This window comes from Spinacia oleracea, chromosome 6 (genome assembly GCF_020520425.1).
Source record: "Spinacia oleracea cultivar Varoflay chromosome 6, BTI_SOV_V1, whole genome shotgun sequence".
Taxonomy (NCBI): domain Eukaryota; kingdom Viridiplantae; phylum Streptophyta; class Magnoliopsida; order Caryophyllales; family Amaranthaceae; genus Spinacia; species Spinacia oleracea.
In genome coordinates, this window is record NC_079492.1 from 61,885,652 (window position 1) to 61,901,068 (window position 15,417).

The 15,417-nt window shown below is 39.2% G+C and overlaps 1 protein-coding gene across 1 annotated transcript; it reads left to right on the forward strand.

The window, feature by feature from the left end:
- The first annotated feature begins 14,543 nt into the window (after positions 1–14,543).
- LOC110776094 (uncharacterized) lies at positions 14,544–15,125 on the forward strand. The gene has a single exon (XM_021980656.1). The coding sequence runs from the start codon at positions 14,544–14,546 to the stop codon at positions 15,123–15,125; it is 582 nt and encodes a 193-aa protein (XP_021836348.1).
- The last annotated feature ends 292 nt before the right edge of the window (positions 15,126–15,417 follow it).

Consider the following 15,417-nt stretch of genomic DNA (forward strand, 5'->3'; position numbering starts at 1 on the left):
TGCTTTAAAGTTCTAATTTTATTAAGACTGTGATTTTAGTTGGAAGAGATGATTTAAATAGAGGTTGAATTTTAAGGTTGAAATAATAAATAAATAAAATGGTGAATTAATATTGAGGGTTAAAGAGGGAGATAGAATACTCACCATAAAAAAAGAGGGAGATAGAGTGAAAGAGGTATGAATAAATAAATTAAACGGTGAATTCATGTGGAGTGAGTAAGATAAAGTGCAAGAGGCATTACAACCGTAACATATACCAAACATGAGATATCATGAAATGAGGGATGACACATGTCATCTAATCATCCATGGTTTCGCTTTTTAAAAACTAGGTATAGATTACTATCTCATTATTGTACCGATCATGAGTAGCAGCGGTATCCCATTACTAAGGAAAATAAAGTTTTGTGGACAACAAGTGATGAAGTTTTGTCATTGAGGCCTAAATTAATGTTGTTAGTAGCAACCATTTGGTGAAAACTAGGTTGTTCACAATTTTTTCCTTGCCTTGATTTTATCTTTGATTCATCATTCATCTTTTCTATTGAACTTGGGGTGAGTAGATTGTATGTGTCTCATTGATACTCTTTGCTTAGGGACAAATAAAGGTTTAGCTTGGGGGATCGAGTTTGATATATTCATATTTTACATTGTTTTTACCCCCGTCCCTTAGTACTTTTCGGTCTCAAATGAGCTCATCGGAGCAATTTTAATACTAATATGTGTTGTACAGTGTGTCTTGAGTTTTCAGGTTGTTTAAGGAGAAATTTGTCTTTCTAGGCTCGTTTCACGGTTTTACGGGCCACTACACGATCCCGAGCTAGTTTTGGATGATCCTAGTAGTTTTTTTCGGATATCAGATATGTGTGGCAACACACATATCAGCTAAAAGACAAATAGTTAAAAGACAAAAAAGGAAGTACCATTCATGTTAAAAAAGTGGATTTTTTGGATAAAACCACCTTTTAAAGTTCACATTTTTGAAATAACCACCTTTTATGTTTTTTTTTAAAAAACCACCTTATATCTTCAAAACTTTAGATTTCACCACCTTTTTCTAACGTCTGTCAAATGTTCCGTTACTGGGGCCCACAACCAACGACCCAAAATTGATTTCCCTCCAATTCACTCGTCACTCTCTGTCTCTCTCTTCTCATTTACTGCTCTCTTCATCTCCCTTCATCTTCCAATTCCTTCCCCTCATTTATTCCCTGTACTTTTGTCCTCAACCACCAATTTCGAATCTCTCTCTTCCATCACTGTCTTTTGCTGCAACAAAGTACAAGAAAAAGCCAAGATTGGGGACCAAAGCATCTTCTTGGACGTCACAAGGGGGGGACCAAAAACTCCAAGTGTGTGGTGTAATTTGTTGCGATTTGACGATTAAGGTATTAAACAATAACCCTAATCTCGATTTTGGTAATTAATTAGTTAAAAATTTCTGATTTTGTTGATTATGAACCCTAAAAAATTGAATTGTTAAAATTGATGCTATTTGGTGGATTAAAATATAATTAGGGTGTTATTCTATGAATAAATTAATTGACAATTTGTAATTGGGTTTGATGTCATTGAAATTAGTTAAATAATCATGGATTTATGTTATTTGCTTGCCTTTAAATTGTCCCTTATTATCCAACATTGTAGGTATTTTTTGTCACCATCATGTTCTTGTCGTGTGTGTGTTACGTGTTTGTGTTCGGGTCCGTTAATATATTCGGGTTTCGTGTGTCGTGTTCAACCTCGTTTCGTGTTTATGTTTTTTTTTGTTGTGTATTGTGAATTGAAATTGGGCTTTATTTTCGGATTTTCAGCAAAATGGCACACTTGTATGAGGATAGGTTTGCTGATCTTAGGATTAAATTAGGTGGGGAATTTAGGGACTCAACATTTAAAGGCAGGCACATTGTGGAGTATGGGGGGGGGGGTTGTGTTTACTTAAAACCATATGTTTGTATTCAAAACAAGGGAGTGACTGGGCTTAGACAGATTGTAATCGAGGGGTTCAAAGTCTCTAATCTACCTATACCATCGGATGTGAGGATGTTTTACCGGATGAACGGGCGGTCATTAACCACTGGGAAGGTTGAAATTAGCAATGAAGAGGACATTTTAGGAGTTTTACAGACTAAGGACATACATGGGTATGTTGAGATTTTAACCTTAGCAACATTTGAGCGACCCCAATTACCACCACTTCCTGTAACTCCGTTGTATAGAACCAAACTTCCCGGGTTTTCAGATATTTTAAGAGGGGAAAGGAGGCCCAGAACCAATCTGATCAACCCATTCAGACCTCCTTCCCAAACTGCCCACCCAATTGAACCCACCACACACAAATCAGCCCAACCCAATATCTCTTCCTTACTGAAATCAGCCCACCAAAAACATTCACAGTATAGAGCAAGGTTGAGTGAAGATGAGGGTTGCAGCAGCCAAAACACAGGGTTTGATTTCAGTGGTATAGGGGGGAGAGTGAAATTGTCTGCTAGGAGGAGCATTAGAAAAAGTGCAGCAGTTGGTTCTTCTTCCTCCAGTTGGGCAGAAGCTGCTGTTGTGTTGAGTGAAGAAGAGTGGTTAGCTAGCCTATCCAACAAACAGCCATCTCCACATCCATCTCCACAGCCATCTCCACAACCATCTCCCCAACCATCTCCAGCTGAAAACACACCCACCAAGACTCCAAAACTGAAAAGAGTTGCACAGAAGAAGAAGAAATGGGAGAGAGGGAAGAAGGGTAAAGCTAAGAAGAGGTTGTTTGAAGGATCATCTAGTTCAGATCTGTCTGATTTGGATATAGATTGGGTTGCAGGGGAGGAAGAGATAGGCTTAGATGATGATGAGTCTTTGTTTTTGCAAACACAAGCCAATGATGATCTGTTTAGGCAGCTGAGACAAAGTATTGGGGGGAATGCTAACATTGGGGATGAAAGTGTTCAGAGGAATTTCAGAGACCTAGAAGAGCTTGAGGTGAATAACCAAGAGGAGGTTCATTGGGACAGTGATGAGCTGAGGAGTGTTGCTGGATCTGATGATGATTCAGATGTTGATTATTGCACTTTCAACCCAGTGGTAGACTTCAAAAGGGACATTCAATTGAAGATTGGGCAAAGATTTTCTTCAGTTGCTGTGGTTAGGAAGGCAATTAGGGCACATGCTGCTGAGAAGAAATATGATTTTTACTACCTTCACAATGAGCAAAAGAGGTTAACTGTCCAGTGTAGGAATAGGTGTGCTTGTCCCTAGGACAGTGTTAAAGGTAGGAAACCTAACTGTGATTGTCCAAACAAATGCCCTTTCAAAATCCATGTGAGGATGTTGCCACAAACTGATTATATGCAGATTAGAACAATGAATCTGAGGCATACATGTGTTAGGACTACAGTTAATAAGAGTGTGAAGTCTGATTACCTATGTGAGAGGTATTTGGAGACTTGGAGGTCAGATCCTCATTGGAAATTGAAGCAATTCATGGAAAGGGTGATGCTTGATATGGGTGTGAAGATAGCATATTCAACAGCTTGGTTGGCTAGGGCTAGAGCTAAGTTGGCTCTGTATGGTTCATCAGCTGAGCAATATGGTAGAGTGTGGGAATATGCCAGAGCATACTTGAAATTTAACCCTGGCAGCAGCTGTTATGTGTTGGTTGATAATAGTTTAGGGCCTGAGAAGCCCCTATTCATGAGGATGTACTGCTGCCTAGAGCCTTTGATGAGTGGTTTTAGGAATGGATGTAGGCCCATTGTTGGTTTAGATGGGTGCCACTTGAAGGGGGCTTATCCAAGTCAGATATTGGTGGCAGTTGGGAAGGATGGGAACAATAATATCTTCCCCATTGCTTGGGCAACTGTTGAAATTGAGAACACAGAGACATGGTGTTGGTTTATTGATCTGTTCATCAGGGACTATGATGGTGGAAATGGTGAGGGGTTGACATTTATGTCTGACAGACAAAAGGTAAAGTATTTTGATTATGGTGTTTTTATTTATTTAATTACATGGACATTTAGGTTGCAGAAACTAATTCTAATTACATTTTGTAGGGTTTGCTTGAAGCAATTAAGACTGTGACTCCTCAAGCTTCCAACAGATTCTGTGTGAGGCACATATGGGCAAACTTCAAGCTCAATTTTCCTGGCACTCTGTTTAAGGATCTGTTTTTGGATGCAGCAAGAGCAACAACATATGTAAACTTCACTTTTATCCTTTTAAAGTTCATGGTTATCTCATTTTAAAAATTGTCATAGTTGACTTATGTTGAATTAGACCAGAGTTGACTTATGTTGAGTTAGGTCATACTTGACCAAAGTTGACTTATGTTGACTTAGGTCATACTTGACCAACGTTGAGTTAGGTTGACTTTGGGTGTGTTTTGGTGATTTTTGATGATTTGTTTATATGATTTTTGCAGATGGACTTTGAAATTGCCATGGAGTCAATCAGATTCCTTGATGAGGATGCTTATTGCTACCTAGATGACATTCAACCAGCTCATTGGTGCAGGTGGGCCTTCATGACTGAACCCAAGTCTAACATGTTGTTAAACAACTTGTGTGAGACTTTTAATGCAGTCATCAAGGAGGCAAGAGACAAGCCAATTCTGACTCAAATGGAATGGATGAGGAGGTACATGATGAAAAGAAACAATGACAAATGGGAGGCTGCAAAGAAAATGCAAGGAAGGAAGCTAACCCCATACATAGGAACTGTTTTTGATGGGTTGGAGAAGTACAGCAGGGGCTGTATTGTGCAACAAAGTAGGGATGATCAATATGAGGTGGAATTAGGCAGTGATCAAGTCAATGTTGATTTGACAAAGAGGACTTGTTCCTGCTTCCACTGGGATCTGACAGGCATCCCTTGTGTGCATGCATACTCCTGCATCATGGACAAAAGAGAAAATCCAGATGACTATGTACATGAGTACTACAGCTTGGATACCTACCTAAAAGCCTATGAGAAGCCAGTGAAAGCAATGCCTGGTGCTAAGTTCTGGGAGAAAGTTAACCTTGCTGCACCAGCACCACCTAGGTATAAGGTACAACCTGGTAGGCCCAAAGCTAACAAGAGGAGACTGGAAGCAGGGGAGAAACAGGGGAAAGGGAAGAAGGCCAAGGGAGACCAACCTACCCAAGCTGAGCATCCTAAAAGACCTAAGAAACAGAACAAGTGTGGGAAGTGTGGTGGGCTAGGACACAACAGAACCACTTGCAAGAGCACTGGTCCATCTGAAAAGCCAGCAAACAAAGGGAAGGGTGGTAGGCCCACATCCAACACTCCATGGGTTGCTGAACAGAGAAGAAAGAAGGAAGAAAGGGTACATAAGGCTGCTGTGGCTGCAGCTGCATGTGCAGGATCTTCAAGTCAGCCACAATCCCAAGTAACCCAATCACAACAGTCTCAACCCCATCAGCACCAGACTCATACTCATCAGCACTAGTCACAACCTAGGGATAAAATGCCTATCAGGAGGAACATAACTTCAGATTTGTAATTTCTAGTGTGTAGTTAGTAGCATTTGAAGAAAACAATTTCTTTACGTGTACTTTTATTGTTTTTTGAACAACCAAACAAATGGAGGTCTACTTTTGACTTAGTATTATGACAAGTAATGATAAGTAGTTGCTGCTGGTATTGTGTTCTTGTTCTTGCTGTTGCTGTTGTACTGTTTTAGTTGCTGCTCCTATTGTGTAGTTGTTCTTGGTGATGCAATTGTGTTGTTTGTTGTTGGTGTTGTTCTTCTGCTATGTTTAGCTTCTGGTGGTGTTCTTCTTGCTGCTGGTATTGTTGTTCTTGCTGCTGCTTTAGTTCTTCTTGCAGCTGGTGGTGTTCTTATTGCTGCATCAGTTCTGAATTGGCAACCCAACCAAAGTTGACTTAGGTTGACTTTGATCAGTCAACTTTGGTCAGTCAACTTTGGTTGGTAAGTTGTTGCTTAGGTTGATTTTAAACATGTTTCACTTTTAATTGTTGGCTTAAAGTTGACTTAAGTTAACAAAAGTTGACTTAAGTTGACTTATGTCCGCAATAATTCACTTTTAATTGTTCAATTCAACTCATTCTCGAGTTGCAATGACTAAATCTTTGATCGTTTACAATTCTTTCAAGATTGATCATTTCTTTTCAACCATTATTTCAATGTCGAATAATTGACGGGATTAGGAGAGGCCATACTCAATTTGAAAAGTTTTGAGTTGACGGAGTTTAGACCTAAAAGAACAGAAAAATGACCAGATTTACTACAATTGTAGCAACTTATTTGCCTCTTCATTACTCCTAATTAAAACAGAACGGTAAGACAAACATATTCATTCAATGATTCCAACGATATTACATTGCCGTCCATCAATTAAACGCAATCAATTCAACCATCGTTACACTAGATCATTCAATCATACCATCCTACATTCGGATCACTAACGACACCACTAATTCAAAAACTACTTGAATAAAATCACAACACCAAATACAATAACTACAAACATTAGGCAAGCCACGAATAACAAACTTTGATATGCTCCTCCGTTAAGAATGTGCTTTTCCGGACCATTCATGACCCACCTTTTCGGGTAGCTCAACTCATCAAGCTTTTTTTTTCATGTCATTCATCTCAATTTGCATCAATCTTTTCTCCAACAACAGATTCCTTATGACATCCCTCTGCCAGAAAGTGCTCTCCAAATCAGTCCACCAAAAATACGAGCATCTCCGTGTATCGGTTTTTCGATCATAGAATTTGCAACCAAGGAATTTTCGACCCGGATTTTCGTGGGTCCAAGAAGTCAGCCTTGCCACAGGAGCTCCGCAATAACAATACTCTCGTGGACCATCAACCTGCAACAATCAATTGAGTTAAATTCCCCAAATTGCAAAACCCCCAAATTCAACAATTAAAAACCCTAATTTTAATTAACCTGTTTAAGCACGCGAACCATGTTGGTTTTTGGGGGAAAGTGCCGAAATTGGATTGTTGATGAATTGTACTTGATAATTTGTGAGAAAAATTGGCGAATTTTTGAGAATTTTTTGAGGTTGGAGTGCAACAATGGAGGTTCAGATTAAAAGGAAGAAGAAGAAAGAAAAAGAGGAGGGAAAATGAATATGGCCGTTGGTTGTGGGCCCCAGTAACGGAACATTTGACAGGCGTTAGAAAAAGGTGGTGAAATCTAAAGTTTTGAAGATATAAGGTGGTTTTTTAAAAAAAAAAACATAAAAGGTGGTTATTTCAAAAATGTGAACTTTAAAAGGTGGTTTTATCCAAAAAATCCTAAAAAAGTACCATTTTTGTTTAAAAAAGTAACATTTAATTTCTATTTTGTCTTTTTTCCTATTTTATATTTTGCTATGATATGTATTTGTAAGCATATATCAGATATTCAAACATATTTCCTTGTAAATATGTAAACGCTAAGTAAGTTGAAAAAGCTAAAAAATAATGAAAATCAGTTGTTTCAAATCATTTATATACGTTTAAATTAATTTCCTTTTTTTTCAAAGCAGTTTTATTATTATTTTATTGAATTTAGGGGAAAATGAAACGGTATTAACAAAGGTAGCGGTTTCCATCCAATTTGAGGGACTAAACTGCTCCTTTTGCAACTAGAAGGATCAAACTGCGTTTTTTTGCAAAGTTGATGGACCTTCGATCCGACTAGCTCTATAGGGGACCACTAATTTAGTTTTTTTTTTGTTTTTTTACCCAAGAGGCATACGCTTTTTTTCTTTTTTTTTTTATAAATAGTGGGGGTCCTTATGGACCCCATGGGGTCTTAATAGGTCCGCCCATGCCTAAGAGGACGAAAACAAGATATGATATGGACTAGGCATGAATTTCTCAATTTAAATTCCTTACACTGTTACCTCCTGGAAAATTCTTTGTTACTCCCTCCGTCCCTTAATAATCGACCTGTTTTGACTTTTTGCACTATTCACATAATTCACTTTGACCCTATTTTATTTATAGTATATGAAAATAAATGTTAGTATATAATATATTGTTGGCTTCATCTTAATATGAATGTATTTTCAAAATATTAGTATTTTTATAATTTTTTATAATATATAGTTAAAGAAATCGGTGGTCAAATTTATGCAATGGCAAGCGTGTCCGGTTAAAACAGGTCGAGTATTAAGAGACAGAGGGAATATGCACTTAGCCACTTACCACTTGTTTGGTAGTCGGTAATAGATTTTTGGAATGGGAATCAATTTATGTGTGATTTGGCAAGGGAAGCAACATTACAATGTAGATGGTGATAAAATTTCATCCCAAACTTTTCTTCATAAATTTTCATTCTCACCTAATACCATCTCAAATGAAAATAATGAACGACACAGAAAATTTATGAGGAAAAGAAGATAACTAATTTGGGGTGATCGAACATTGACATGGACATCATTTTATCTTACAAATTTACTACATATTCATTCACGTAGACACCATTTATAACCGACTGTCAAACGAGTGGTTAGAGCCTCAGCCATACCATTGAAAGTACACGGGTGGGAGCATTAAGCTTAGCTCCAAAGTATCAAGGCACCATCATGTCATTAACCTAGTTCAAAATAAAAGTTGGACATTAAATTCGTTGAATTGTGAAACTATAATTATTATTATTTTGGTGTAATGAAAAAATCAAGAGAAGAGAAAACACAAGGTATTTGCCAACATTAAGAGAAGAGAAAATAGAGGTGTCTTGAAAGATTGGTATAAAAAGTATGGCAATATATTATTGGTATAAAAAAATTAAAGAGCATGAGACTATGATTGCAACAAATGATTAATGTTGGAAACATGACTAGACTCTGATTTGAGTCTTCGAAATGGACTATCGAAATTTTAATTAATCTAGCTCCATACATAATGTGACGCTATATCATTATTAAGTAAAAGGTATCTCAGAATCGATATGATTTCGAAAAGACAATAAATTCAAATTTTCGTCAAATTATAGCTAATCATCTACTAGCGTTAACTACCATGCCAAATTCGAGGGTCCATATATACGGACAATCAAAATTTCAATTTTTACTAATCTAACCAAATAAAATAAAAGCAGAAAATGATAGGGTTTTAAAAATAGATTATCCAATGGATTATTCTTGTGTGGATCTGATCCACAATAAAATTACTGTGGACCAAAGGCTCACACGTGCTGACAGTCCTGGTCATATCTTCAACAATTGAAGTCGCATATCTCCGCCCTGTCCTCTAACCTTCCTTCTTTCATCTCCACACTTTTCTCTCTCTTGTTCCAAAACCCCAATCCCAAATCAAAATCATGGAAGCAAAATTGAAGCAAAATGGAAAATCAAACATATGAAATCGATCTACACAAAGCCATTGATAGAGCTTCAATCAAGCAAACACAATAATTAAGGTAATTCAAACCGAATTGAATACCTAAAGTTCTTTTAATTATATTGTACTACGAATTCAATCAAAATTTGCAAATTTACTGAATTTTGAACGAATTGGGAGCAAAAGAAACCGGTGTTTCCTCATTCGATGTGCTCTTCGCGTGTGGCGTTTGTGAGGTTAGATTTCCTTATAAGGATTTTTTCTATTTAGTTTCAATTGATGATTTTATCTAGTTCCCGGTGGTTTTAAATTTTCATTTTCAAATGATAATGTTGAATGCTATCCCCATTTTTTTCACGAGCATACATGTGATTAACTTTGAGTTGGATATTTTCCCTTTTCATAATCAATCCAAGCTTGGGGATGACATTATCATTGTATTGTTTCGTCAATTATATAAATTGTGTCTTTTTCAAGTTTCTAACCAACAGTGACATTCTTTAGCATATAGTGACCCCCAATTTAAACTATAGTGAATTTGTTTGACCATATAGTGTTCCCAATTTCAATACAATCACCATTTCTTAGTTAAAAGTATTTTATTGCGAAATTTATTGGTCTATGTCTCCTGTAATGTCTGGAAAGGTTTTCGTGGATTTGATTTTAAGTTTAGAGTGCTTTTATCCAGGATTCAGATTGTCGTTAAGAAGTTTCATCATCTCATAGTGCTTCTGAAGTCGTTGTAACTGTACCCACTGATTTGTTGCATATGATATTAGATACCTTTCATGGTGTTTATAAGCCTATTAGCTCAACTGGTCGAGCACTGTGTCCTTGAATAGTTAATGGCACAGAGGATGTAGGTTCAAATCCTACATAGGCTATTGATTCTACAAGATAGTAACCCTTAGAAAAGATATAAACACCTTATTCTTTTCATAGTGACCCTTTAAAATATACACTCTTTTGAATCAAAATAACACTTATTCTTCTATAGTGACCTTCTTCCTTTCATAGTGACTCTTCAACAAATAAACACCCATTTGAATCAAAAGTAAACTTATCTTTTTATAGTGACTACTTTACATATATAGTGACCCTCTCATTCGTATAGTGACCTTAAACCATATAAACACCCATTTTGAGTGCATGTAGCTGATTAATCACTTTACGATCTTGTTTTGTCTTCTCATGTGTTGAGGGTCTCTCATTACGTATTATGAATCTTTCTAAATTGGGTATGGGCAGGTTGCTTTCTTTTGATCTGATTTCTTAAACCTGAAAATGGATGAATTGCATCCTTATTTGGCAGCTCAAATGTGAGTGGCCCTATGCACTTTGAAATTTGGTCTCGATTTTTTTCCCATTATTTGCGAGTCTGTATGAACATTTAGGCAATGGGAAGCAAAATGTCTAACAGTGACACAACCCTTTTGCCTATGTTTGTCGACTTGTTTAGCTGGTAGATTTTTACTTGTTTTGTATTGCTATAATTTGCCTACCATGGTAAAAAGGTGCTCGATATGGCTCCTAGACTTGAGAGGCTCAATATCCTTCCATTCAAGGTTTGAAAGTTTGAGCTTTGATTCTTGCTTATGTTTCTTTTCGGTCATTCTTATGGTTTAATCTTATTATTGTTCCTAAAGACTCGATCAGGTTGCCGCCTATGATAAGACTCAAGGTAAAATGGCATTCTATGATCCTTCAAGGCAGTGGCGGTACCAGGAAATTTGTGTTAAGGGTTCGAAATTAAAACATAAGTCATATTTTTTTGTGTGTAGAGAGTACATTAGTAGATTTTATTTATTTTTTTGGGAGCGAATAGAAGGTTTCATACGTACTGTAGTATATAAAATAAATAATTAAAGAAAAAAGTTTAAATAAAACGAATAAAAAAAAATCCAATTTTTGCTAGAGCATTGGATATCTTTCCAATTTTGAAAGACATTTAGTAATAGGAATGTGTAAAAAAAATTATTTATTAAAATTTTAAAACTACTTAAGGAAAAAAAGAAAAAAAATCGAATGCTGGGCATAAAGCTCTAGCTGAGAGTCGAAGCCGCGACCCTCATACACACCAAAACAAGGGCGGGATTCTATTCCCTTCCAACCAATGATACAGCTTTCAATTCTTGTCCATTTTGAGCGCTTAATTGTACATAACCGTGAATTTTGATAGTTTCAGATACTTATGAACTACTTTTTTGTTTTTGCCAGTACGGGTTCAGTTGAACCCACTAAACCCGTACTGGCACCGCCACTGCTTCAAGGCCTCAAGATTTTCAGTTCATATCAGGCACCAAGGTATTTATCAGTTGTCATATCTACAATCATAACATATCAACATATGTAATGCTATCTTTTCAGTTTGAAAAACAACTGTAAATTGATCAAGATTGTTAACTACATATGCGAATTCTTGCAAAGAACAACAAATATCCCCCTGATGGATTTATGCACCCAGTGGATGGAAGGTGTTGGTGGAATACTATTACAGTGCTTACATGGAGCCACAATAATACAAGTACCATGCTAGCTTATACTGAAATAGCCCATGTAGGAATCGAACCTACATCACGTGGAAAAGCACATAGCTCTACCAGTTGAGCTAATAGGATTTATTATTTGAAACTCATTTTCACAACACATTTTACACCCAAATCCCCAATTCTCAAAACCATGCCCCCCTCTTTTTTTATGTATAGTGATCCTTTTCTATGCATAGTGACATTAAACAAACTAAACACCATTTCTGATATAGTAGCCCTTTTTTGAATCATAGTAGCACTTTTTTGAATCATAGTAGCTGTTGTGGGCAAAATTACCATGCCAGCTTGTACCAATAAAGATACGACATGTGGCACGAATTATGCCTCGTAAGCAATCTTTAGTCTGATTACCGAGAGTCTATGTACTTCTCCATGTGAACGAAGAGTATACGTATTCGTATCCATATACGAATAAGCATACGTATTCATATCCATATATAAATGGCATATTTGGTAAATACGTTTTGATGGCACAAAAGCCCAAAAAGCCCATTTATGTCCTAAAGAGCCATGACTGCAAAAGAGAAAGGACACTTGTCCTCTTCTCCTAACTCAGCCAATCATATGAAGGAATATTAGATCATTCTCTCTAAACCTAGTACTATATAAAGCCTAAAATCCCAAGGACAAGGTTTTTAATTACACAACAACCACAATTATTAATTGCTCTGCTTTCTCTCTACTTTCTCTCTCTATAAACTCATACTTACTTAAGTTTCGGAGGGAAATATTCCGAGAGGAATATTCTTGTTTTGCAGGTCGGAGAGGAGATCGTGTTGCAGGATACCGGAACCCTCCTTGTCATCAACTGATCGAAAAAACCCCACAACATTTGGCGCCGTCTGTGGGGAGGTACGGTAGTGTGGAGGATCAACGACAGGAAAATGATACTGGACGGCCTATTCGAGTGGAGCGGCCACCCCTGGAAAGGGAAATGCCGACTGAGCAATAACAGACGCCGGCTCCAAGGATCACAGGGGATGCCGCCCGGATTTTTGCAGCAGGACACACGCCTCGTCATGCCGCCGGGGTGGAAGTGCTCAGTGAGGAAGATGAGCAGGCAAACCGCACACCCCTTGGAGGACATCTGGATCCTCAAGAAGATACAGTAATGAAGAGAATCTTGACATGCCCGTGTCTGTGGGCACCCTACGAGCCATCTTGGCCGAGTTCCAAGCTGACATGGGCAAGACAGTCAACGCTAAAGTACAGAAGAGCATGCTGATTTACACCACCAAAGCGGCTACCAATCAGGAGAGGCCTGCAGATAATAGACCATAACTTTCTCTGCGTTCCCCGAATGTCTGGACCAGGCAGACAGAGGAGGACGTCAGGAGGCGGTTGCTTGAGAACCAAGCCAATCAGACCCTGTCTTTCCTGCCACGCCGACTGCCCCAGCGGCTGGTCGGAGAAACGTCTCGAGGACGTGAGCAGCCACAAGTGGAGCTGGTCCCTGACTCTGAATCTGAACTTTCTGACACAGGGTCAACCCCCGTCATGCCGGATAGACCTCTACCTCACCCAACTTACACGCACTTGAGTCAGGCGCGCCCACGGGGCACCCGACCAAGTCTTCAAACTCGCCGTCACGAGTCCTCCCGGCGGGAGCCGTACTCAAGGTACCAGGATCTTGTGTATCACATTCAAGAGGGAGTGTCCAACCTGGCCCTCGGACATTCCACTCCTTTTGCAGATAATATCATGAGAGCACCGAAGGAGCCTAAGATCAAGCCGCCCAACATCGACGCCTATGATGAAACTACAGATCCGGATATGCACCTCCTAGCTTACATGCACCATATGTATGTTCAAGGAACAAACGACTCCACCTGGTGCAAGTATTTTCCGGGTACATTGAAAGGGGTAGCGTCTAAGTGGTTTGAGAGGCTCCCCGCGGGAACCATTCGCACTTTTTCTGAGCTTGAGCTACTGTTTTCCACTCGGTTCATGGCTCACAAGGAAGAAAAGAAGACGAGCATGCATTTGAGTCGGATCCAGCAAGGGAAGGACGAGTCTTTGAGGAGTTATGTGAAAAGATTCAACTTAAAAGCAGGGCAAATCCCAGATTTGCCGGATGGGGTTGCATTTGATAATTTCATCAGGGGTCTTAAGAAAGGCTCCTTCAAGTTTGACTTGGTAAAGAAAAGTGTGCGAACCATGGCGGAGGTGCTAGATGAGGCCGAGGCCTTTATCCATGCTACGGAAATTTGCAGCGTCCCAAAGGAGCCTCGAGGAAGTGATACTGCTGAGCCGGCGGCAAAGAAAGAAAATTTTGAGAAGAAGAGACGACCTAATGGGACCTGGGCTATTGCAAAAGAGTCAGACAGAGCTCCAACAGCTGTTGGTCAGAAGAGGTCCAGAACCTATGACCGAGAGCGATTTGAATACAGCACAGATATGTACACAATTCTGATGGACGAAGGGTCCAAGTTTGAGATTGATCGTCCGTTTCCCATGAAATCGCCGCCGGAAAGTAGGGACCCCAAGCTGTATTGCCACTTTCATAGTGACATTGGACATGAAACCAAGGAATGTAAGAGCCTGGAAAGAGTTATATTAGCAGAAATACTGGAGGTTCAGGAAAACCGTTCTACAAAAAGAACAAGTCACCTCCCTCGGAGGAGAATGGAAACCGTACTGATCCAGAGTGTGTGGCCGTCATATCAGGAGGATTGGCCGCCGGAGGGCCAACCATGAGAGGTCACAAAGACTATGCCAAGCGGCTGGGGCAAGTGATGTTGTCGGGAAAGGCCACAGCTTACCCGTTCCCAAAAGTAGAAATCGGCGAGGCCGATCGTGGAAAAATAGCTACCCCACATGACGACCCACTAGTGATCGAGGTGACAATTGCCAACCTGAGGGTTAGGCGCATCCTGGTTGATACAGGGAGTTCGTCAGATATAATTAGCCTTGAGTGTTTAAATCAACTGCAGCATGATCCCTCAAAAATAGAGAAAATTCACTGTCCCATTATAAGCTTTGGGGGTAGTATCATTCATCCAGTCGGCATCATTTCTCTCCCTCTGCGGATGGGAAGTAAGAAAGAATTTCGTCAAATGGACGTTCGTTTCCTCATAGTGAAAGATCTGACTGCTTACAATGTCATTTTGGGGCGTCCTACTTTGAACAGGGCAAAGGATGTCATCGTTACACACCTATTGCTCCTAAAGTTTGTTTGTGATGATGGGAGCGTTAGCACTATACATGGTGATCAGCAGCAAGCTAGAGACTGCTATTTAACCACCTTGAGCCCAGAGGCATGGGGGGTCAGGTGAGGAGAAAGATGTGTCAGGTAACAAGCGAAAGTGCAGTGGCACGCAACCCAAATCTATGAAAGAAACACTAACTATATCAACGACGCACATGGAAGAGAGACGGCCAGAGCCTATTGGGGCTCATTACAATGTGGTGTTAAATGTGGACAAACCAGACAGAGTAGTGCCCATTGGAATTTCTCCTGACGACCCGCTGGCGGCAGAGTTGGTCCACTTACTGAGAGAATTTGAGGATATCTTAGCTTTTACTGTTGAGGAGATGCCCGACATTGACCCTACTGTGACCGTTCAC

What these genes read in the sequence shown, in the direction of transcription:
- LOC110776094 (XM_021980656.1), top strand. Translation starts at nt 14,544, where the DNA reads ATGAGAGGTCACAAAGACTATGCCAAGCGGCTGGGGCAAGTGATGTTG.